We start from the raw sequence: 9,369 nt of genomic DNA on the forward strand, positions 1-9,369 counted from the left end.
TTTTTGCAATCATATGTACATGGGTAGATATAAAAGCACTGCCCGGTCCTACATGTATAAATGTAGTTTTAGACAGGTTGTCTGCAGATTTCTTTCTTCTATACCCGGACATCCGGCAACGTATCACCACGTTAGTAGGACCACTGTTCATGGTCAAAAAGAAGCAGCGCGGTTGTTCGGACATGTATATAGAAGGAAAGGAACTTTGGCAAACACAATTCTAGAAGGAAAGGCAGAGGGATGCGGCCGAAGGGTCCGCTCCCGCTGGACATGGAACAGCGATGTCAAGGAATGGTCAGGAAGCTAGTACGACGGCCCAGCTGACTACACTGGCTGACCACTGACAGAAGTGCATAAACTTTGTGGACAGACTTCTCCTACGGCTACCTAGCTATGGGGCTGATGATACGATGGTTTTGATAATGTTGGTGATGATAACTGTTTGGAACTGGTCTTTTCGGGTTACAGTTATTTTCCATCCCCTGCGATTTGCAAGGTTATTTTTGTAGTTTTACGGCTTCATCTTTGTCTGATTTGCCTAAGGACGACGTAAAGTAGTCGTGGGGCCGTGTGGTGGTAGTGTATTCGGCCCGTGGCCGAGAGGTCGCCGGTTCGAATCCGCCTGCCGTGTTGCCGGTCTTGTGCCCTTGGGAAAGGCACTTTACACGACATTCCTCACTCTATTCAAGTGAAAAATGAGTCGTCCCTCGGATAGGACGTTAAATGGAGGTCCCGTGTACGGGGAAAGCCATACCCCATGCACGTTAAAGGACCCCCACACGTGCGATGGTGCAGTGTGAGTGGATCAAAAACTTACAGTCCTGTGTACGTCTTACGTACCGTGCTTGCAGCCCTCAGCCTAATGAGGTTAAGCACGTATAAAGAAGAAGAAGAAGAAGTATTTTTTGTTTTGTTTTTAATGTAATCAGTTAATTATTTTTAAGTTCCAATACTTATCTTACCAGGCACGCGCACCGGTCCGAACCTGTCCATGGGCTCTCAATAAATTATGGCGTCCTGAGCAAGTAGAATTCATTCTGCTTCATTTGCATCTGACGTGATAAAAAGGGAGTTAAACAAATGTCCATGTTGTCCAAAGCTTTCTCTACATCTTTGTCTCGCACTGGTTAGAATCGTCATCCTGTGATAAATTGGGTTTAATGCTGTCGTCTTGTGCAACGCTTTTTTCCAATTTCATTCCGCTTCATCTGGCTTCTGACAAATGGCAAGTTAAATCAGTCACCTGTAGCCACCAACCAGGGTGTAGAAAATGACTTTCGCTTGATGGAACGCTAATGCACTTACAAACTTCATCCATCACTTTCAACGACTCCTAATCATCAAATGCCCGAGAAAATTGGTTCTAACAGCAGAAAGGTGAACTATCCGTCTTAATCTAGAACACTTTGCGTGAGTGAATTGTGCCATTGAATGTCATCTTCACATGTATGATACGCCGTCATCTAATTCGCAGATCTTGATTTCTTGGTCTTTTCTTTGATATGACACCAATATTACCTATATTAATGATGAAGAGTTTCTTTCTTATGTTAGAAATAGCGACGTTATTTGTGTCCAAGAGACTTGGTTAGACAGTCATGTAGTCTTAGACATACCAGGTTATAGTTTTTTCACTAGCAGTAGAATTAGAAGTAAGAGGGCAAAACGAAATTCGGGTGGGGTAGCAGTTATCTTTAAAAGTTCTTACAGGAGAGGGATTTCAAAATTAAATAGTAGTACGGTAGACACAGTTTGGTGCAAGTTTGATAAGCACTTTTTTGGTCTGGATAATGACCTGTATTTATGTAATGCCTATATCCCCCCCGAATCATCCTCTAAACCGTCTCATGAATCTCCCTTTGAAATACTCTCTAATGACATATGTAAATACTCTAATTTGGGAGATATTGCCGTATTAGGCGATTTAAATGCAAGAATTGGCCAGCTGATAGAAACTCATTTTGACACCTTTACCTTTGACGATCCTACAACAGACGGTCTCTGTTTCACCAAAACCAGACAGAGCAGAGATATCAAAGTTAACAACTACGGTAAAACGTTGATAGATTTGTGTTCAGCAGCCGATTTGACTATTCTGAATGGCAGATTCGCGGGGGACCTAAAAGGCGACTTTACCTGTCATCACTACAACGGGTCTAGTGTTGTCGACTATTGTATTGTTCGCAGTTCTCTATTATCCAATGTACAATATGTAAATGTTAGCCCAATCTCACAATTTTCTGATCATTGTCATGTTTCCTTCTCATTGTCAACAAACTACTCCGCTCATTCTCAAAAAGCAATTAACCAGATAAAACCCAAGCCAACCGCTTTCATTTGGACAGATGAATCAAAGTCAATATATCAAAGTATTTTAGATAGTAAAGATACAATTTCAAAATTTCAAAACTTCTGCCAAACATCATTCTTATCGACTGAAAAAGCTGTTGCAAACTTCACAGATTTATTGTTAGATGTAGCAAAGAAGTCACTGAAAACAAAGACAAATAAACAAACAAAGAAACCCACAAAAAGCGGTAAGAAAAACAAAGTCTGGTTTGATCAATGCTGCTGGTCTTCACGCCAACGTTTAAAAAGACTGTCACTAGCATTGAAAAAAGAACCCTGGCTAAAAGAAATTAGATGCAAATATTTCACAGCTTTGCGTGATTACAAGAAACTGATCAAACAGCGTAAACAGAAGTACAATTCTGACCTTCTATCAAAATTGGAAGAATTTAACAAAAACAATCCAAAGGAATTTTGGTCACTTTTAAAACATTTGGACAAAGAAATCAATGGAAAACACAACAAAAATACTTGCGATCCCAATATAACATCTGAAGAATGGATACATCACTTTACAAGCTTAAATAATTTAATAAAAGACAACAGTTTTGATACTATCTTCGAAAAAACAGTCACTGAATACCTTAATCAGTTAGATGATCATACCCCAAACCCGTTAGATTTCCCATTCACTCCAGTGGAAGTCTTAAATGGTTTGAAATTATTAAAAACGGCAAAAGCTTCCGGTATTGACTCAATCTCAAATGAAATGTTAAAGTATGGTGCAAAACATCTATGTCAACCTTTACTGAGTCTATTCAATACTATACTTAATAAAGGCACCTTTCCTTCCAACTGGAATACAAACATTCTTACGCCAATACATAAATCAGGTGATAAATGTAATGCAGACAACTATCGAGGAATAGCGATTTCTAGTTGTCTATCCAAATTATTCACACTCATTCTAAACAACAGGCTACAAAACTTTGCAGAAAGAAATAAACTTCTAGACGACACCCAGTTTGGGTTCCGGAAAAGATGTAGAACCTCTGACAATATTTTTATCTTAAAATCTCTAATAGACAAATACACAAAGAAAAAATGCGGGAAATTATTTGTATGCTTTGTTGACATGAGGAAGGCATTTGACAGTGTCTGGCGAGATGGGCTATTCTATAAGTTGCATAAATGTGGTATTGGAGGAAATTTCTTTAATATTATAAAATCCATGTATAATGATGTGAAGTACGCAGTTAGATTAGATAATGGATTGTCAAACTCTTTTCCTTCTGTATGCGGAGTAAGGCAGGGATGTAATCTTAGTCCTTTATTATTTAATTTATTCATCAATGATATATCTAAGTGCTTTGACCCCACAAAATGTGATCCTGCAGTCCTAACCTCAAAATCTCTAAATTGTTTATCCTGGGCAGACGATCTCGCTCTGATTTCATCGTCAAAACAAGGGCTACAGCATTGTATTGACTGCCTAAAATATTGTAAGAAATGGAAGCTATCTGTCAATGTCTCAAAAACCAAGGTAGTTGTTTTTGGCAAAGGTACTAATAAGAATAACAAAGACAAATTCCATATTTATGGCAAAAATATAGAAATCACTGACAGCTATACATACCTCGGAATTCCTTTCACATCTTCCAGAAAGTTCAAAACCGCCAGGAAATATTTGAAAACCAAAGCAATGAGAGCACTTTTCAAACTCAAGGCTCTTTTATTCTCCAATAAGGACATTTCAATCAATCTCGGAAAAAATCTTTTCGACAAATTCGTAAAACCCATCTTTATGTACTGTTCAGAAATCACATGCTTTGACCGTTTTTCTAAAAGTATAAGAATCATTGTATCTCATACCAATAACATCTGTGAATCCTCCTCAAAGGTTTTTTCTACTTTACTTAAAAAACTTGACATTCAAGACAACTTTCCAGCTACCATTAGAAAAACCACATCTTCGGCATTGAATAGTACTTATGTTGTATGTTTGGAAAGAAATACAGATAAAGAAACACTACTGCGTCATGCCAATAACCAAATTTTACAAGAGAACGGCTTCCAAATTATAAACCTAGATTCAAATCAACAAATTCCAGAATTTGACGTCATTGACATGCGCTTCCAAAAATTTCTGTTAGGCATTCATGCCAAAGCCTCAAACGATGGTGTCAGGGGAGAATTGGGAACTTTCCCAGCTATGATTGATGCAGAAATGCAACTTGTTAAATATTGGCATCGTTTAGTTAACTTGCCCGAAGATGCCCTTCTTCGTGAGACTTACAATACTGTTTCATTCGGAGAACATGATTGGATTGTCCACGTAAAAAATATCCTAAACTACCAAGGCTTTGGACACATATGGCTGAACCCGAGATCATACCACATAGATACAATCAACACTCAGTTACGACAACGTTTACAAGATATATACGTGCAAAATTGGCATTCCTCTATTCGAACCAATTCTAAACTCTCCTCTCTTTCTACATTAAATAAGCACTACAAGCAAGAAAATTACATTTCAACCATAAAGAGCCTTGACATTCGTAGGGCAATCACACAACTCAGAATTAGCTGTCACAAATTAAATATAGAAACCGGGAGATTCAAAAAAATCCCTATCGACCAGAGGGTTTGTCCATTCTGTCCAGAGTTAATTGAAGACGAATATCACTTTATGATTGTATGTCCCAAATATTCTGAAATACGCAATTCTCTATACAGAAGGTTGTCATTTTATACACAAGGATTTATCTCAATGGACCAGAAGTGCAAATTCAAATACATCATGACATGTGACAATCCCTGCATGGCAGATATAGGAAAATATATCAAAGAAGGTTTGGATATTAGAAACTCCTCAACTGATTGTAAAAGCTTCCAATGATTGTAAGAAGCTTATCCCATACTACAACTCCTGTATTAGTTAGTTAAGCTATAGAACTGTAGTTATGTAGATGCCATACTTTGTACCTCGTACAATTGTTGTGCAATAAAGTTATATATATGTTACCATTTGCACTCAGTAGCTCTTTGTATTTTTGTACAGGGATTACCTATTTTATATTGGGTCAAACTTAAAAAAAATTGAGACTTTTTCATGTTCTCATTACGTTCAAACGAGTTTGCACGATTACATGTTACTTGCATCCTATCTGTTTTCAGCTGTCTCAAGTTAACGTGAAAAAGACTATATGATATCCTTACACACACTTGTATCGATCTGAATTCATATAAAGAATGCTAGCGGATGGACACACCTATTCAATTATCGACCAGTACTTCCTTGCCCTACTTTCATAGTAATAATCTGTAACCTTTGACCCGGGGAGTGCTTTAAATTACATTTCTCCGATTTACACTCCTGTACATCGTCCAACCAACCACGCGTTAAATTGCATGTTTGAAAGGACCTTGGATATGATTGACTACGTTTGCTCATTACGTATAACATGACTTGGTATGGCACTGGCAAAGCATCACTTGAATTAAAGTTCTATCAGCTATCCAATACCTAATACATCATTAAACATTACATTAAACATAGAAAATGCGATGGAATTATTTTACATTGCTAGGTAAGTGCATTTTATTAGAATATTAAGCCATGTGATAGGCAATTCTTCCATGCTGAGACGGCCTTGTTTGTCTCTGAAGTGTTGTGACGAACAGAATCCCATAGCAACTTTCTATAATACTCCTTTGAATAGATCAGCAAGAAAGCACCAAAATAGGAAATACTGCAAGATATAAGATATGTACGTAGATACATTAGAAAGATGAAGTAGGGTATATCATAACCTGCAGATGAGTAAAGGATGGCTACAGCGGTGACAATGATAGCGAAAGCAATAGACATGTTTAAGCAATAGACATGTTTTGTGTTAAATAATCGTAAATTCTTGCCACGGACTAGAAAATCATAGCTAAGTTTACAAAATTCTCGTCAAATTTACCCTTCAATGTCTCTATTGTAAAAAGATGTGAATTTTCTTTGAATTGGTCATTACAAAACCGATCCGTTATCACAAAACTACTCTTCTTGGATGTTCATTCAAGTCGATGACGTCATTAGAAATTTACTAAGCATTATTTATCAAAACATTGGTATCTACGATGTATTCTATAAAATTCGAATTCACCTCACCGATTTGCTACCTAACTTCGCAAGCAGTTTGTAGGTGGCTGCGGCTGCGTGCCATCAATACTTCCTCTAAAGGCCTCCACAGTCGTTACGATACTGCGTTTCCTTTTGGGGTCCTTTCATCTTTCCGAACTGCGCCAAGCCAACATTAGGTCGGCCATCAAATCAGACGTGGAAACGTTTTGTGTGTGGCCAAATGATGTGAATGCCATTAGAACATCACTTTATCTCACAGTGTCCTGGTTTTATGGTGTTTTCATTGTACCCCACTCACGTATCTGGTTCAAAACCTTATAGAGAGAGGTCGTGGAGTCGCGACAACAGTAGTCTTTTTGAGTACATAAGGGTCTGCATATAGTCTTATCGATAAATAATTCAGTTCTTTAAAGTAAGAGTAAAAGTATTTTTGACAGTAAGGATTGCCATATATTCTCCTTACATCTTCACAACCTAAAATAAAGCCAGTCATGACCTAATTGTATAGATTTAGTACATTAGCTTCTATGACCTAAGTCATCGGCATAATGCTCATCATTTGCATTCCTTTAACCGTAAATGATGTTTTGTATCTACCTATCTACCAGGCTGTGGGGAGATAAATGAATTGATAGATGGGTCGGTGGACAAATGTTAGAAATATCCAAACCGCAGTATAGGCTGGATGGTATCGTTCCGTGTATGGTTTCATGCCATAATTCTTTACACTTTAAATATAAGGTATTTTTTGCTCACAATTCCGGTCTAAATGTTGTATAAAAGCAGGAAATGTCTTCCGACAGTACATGAGGTGCCGCCTTCGTAGCCTATTGACGTACCCAGTAACTATACAACTTTTGTCAGTGCTCAGACGAAAACAAAATATTCTAGTTTATATCAAAGCTTGCGCGCTGAATAAAATCGAAAACCAAGGGGTTTGGCTCTGAAGAAATTCTAGCTGTGCCTAATTACATCGATTAAAAACGAAGGAGATAATGGTAAAGTAAACCCTCTAATCGGATTACTTGCTGAATGGAGTACAGGGATTTATGTTTAGAAATGATCGATAAAGTTTTCCCTCGATTACTTACAGGTTTAAGCTATCTGTTTTCCTATGCTAAAGCTTCTTCATCCGCTGATATCCTTTGCACCTTTTCTTCGTGTAAGTAACTATTTCCTGAGCACTCCAATCAATCATATGTTTTTTTACATCTTCTGTCCCGGCTATCTCTCCGGATATTTTTGCTCCGACTATATATGGCTTCAATTAGTTTGATATTCAAAGAACAATTTTGAAACGCTCTCACTCATTGCCTCCTTTTGAGTGAGAGCAATGTGTGTTTTCAGTCCAGTCCTATACACTTTGATTGCTACATGCATTTATGTGTTCCCCAGCAGCAAAACATGTCGTTTAATTTTTCTCTTCTTTCATAAGCCAATCCGAGCATAGAAATGCGTTAGTTTATCACATGTAGCTGTAGCTGCATGCAACTGCACACAACACGTATTGTTTGCTAGCAGCTTGTGTCAAAAGGCTACGGAGAAAACATTCTGCATTTTTGCAAAAATTTTGCCTTTTTAGTTGCAGTGAACTTCTGTACACATTGGTATACAACATCATCTGTGTATTTATAGCATTATGGAAGATTATTTTCCAATATAAAATATTGGCTGACAAAGATTTAGACCTGTTCTCATTTTCTACTTCCAGATGAATGACCCGATGAATAACATAGAAGTCTTGAAATACACAGTGTAAGCATCAGTGATATTTGCTTCCATATTCTTATTTTGCGTATGTGTTCTTATGTTGTCCAGGAGGAGAGCCTGCGCCCCGCTCCCTCCCCTCCCGTATCCTGGCCGGTGCCTGGTGGTTCTTCACCCTGATCGTCATCTCCACCTACACGGCCAACCTCACAGCCTTCCTCACCGTCAAGCGGCTCGTCGCACCCATCAAATCCATCGACGATCTGGCGGGACAAAGTGCGATCCCTTACAGTGTCACATATGGGACCTTCTTGTACAGCTTCTTTGAGAGCCAAGTTGGTGAGAAACATGTTCATATACTAACTTAAAGGCCTACTATCTTATAGTTTCATAATAATTAAACGTTTGTGCATGCAAATCGCAGTCACACCGGCTTCCAATGTCTGCCATATTCAGTACTGCTCTTTTATATTTGTTACTGGAAGGGGTGCCATCCCGTCTTTGACTCATGCTTACACCCGGATTACTATGATTTACCCACTTAACATGTTTTACCACTCCCTCGCAGGTACGGGGTCCGTGTACGAGCGCATGTGGTACACCATGAAGGCCAACAACAGATTCCCCGGCAGCAGCATGGCTGGGGTGGACATGGTGCGGAACGAAGAGTTCGTGCTGATTGAGGAGACGCCCTTCCTGGAGTACGCCGTGAGGACTGATAAGAACTGTGGACTGATGCTTCTGGGAAAACCTTTCCTCTTCAAGGGATACGGCTTCGCTACGGGGAGAGGCAGTCCGCTGAAGAAACCACTATCTGTTGGGTGTGTTTAGATTGAATATGGAGGATGTGTAGCCTTCTTAGCATGTTTCGTGGTTGGCATTTTTGAGGAGAACGATTCTGTACCATCTGGGGAACTAAAATAAAAAAAATGACAAACGTATAACGCCGGCCACGAAGCCAGCTTTGGAAGGTAAATGACGAGGAAGTATTACACACATCGGGATTTCTTTTTCCCATTTTTTTTATATTGGCAGTATTAAATCTATTCTACCTGTCCTCAACAAATATTTTCCCATGTATATCCATAAATCAAATTGTGTTCTGAAACAAAGGAAAGTCTAAAAAATGTGCTTATCTTGATGAAAGTGTGTTTCTAGTTGATACGATATTGCACTACACTATGCTGACAAATCAGAATACCCTCTTTCCTCAAGATGCCCTTAACCGGGACAGACAC

The 9,369-nt window shown here is 38.6% G+C and overlaps 1 protein-coding gene across 1 annotated transcript in view; it reads left to right on the forward strand.

Annotated features, from left to right (window-relative positions):
- The window catches only part of LOC118412410 (glutamate receptor ionotropic, kainate 1-like), a 31,951-nt gene that overhangs the window by 19,431 nt on the left and 3,151 nt on the right, over nucleotides 1-9,369 (forward strand). The window contains exons 7-8 of the mRNA XM_035815258.1: nucleotides 8,243-8,470; nucleotides 8,700-8,952. Of these exons, the coding sequence (XP_035671151.1) occupies nucleotides 8,243-8,470; nucleotides 8,700-8,952 (481 nt within the window). The remainder of the gene's footprint in view (nucleotides 1-8,242; nucleotides 8,471-8,699; nucleotides 8,953-9,369) is intronic.

This window comes from Branchiostoma floridae, chromosome 3 (genome assembly GCF_000003815.2).
Source record: "Branchiostoma floridae strain S238N-H82 chromosome 3, Bfl_VNyyK, whole genome shotgun sequence".
NCBI lineage: Eukaryota > Metazoa > Chordata > Leptocardii > Amphioxiformes > Branchiostomatidae > Branchiostoma > Branchiostoma floridae.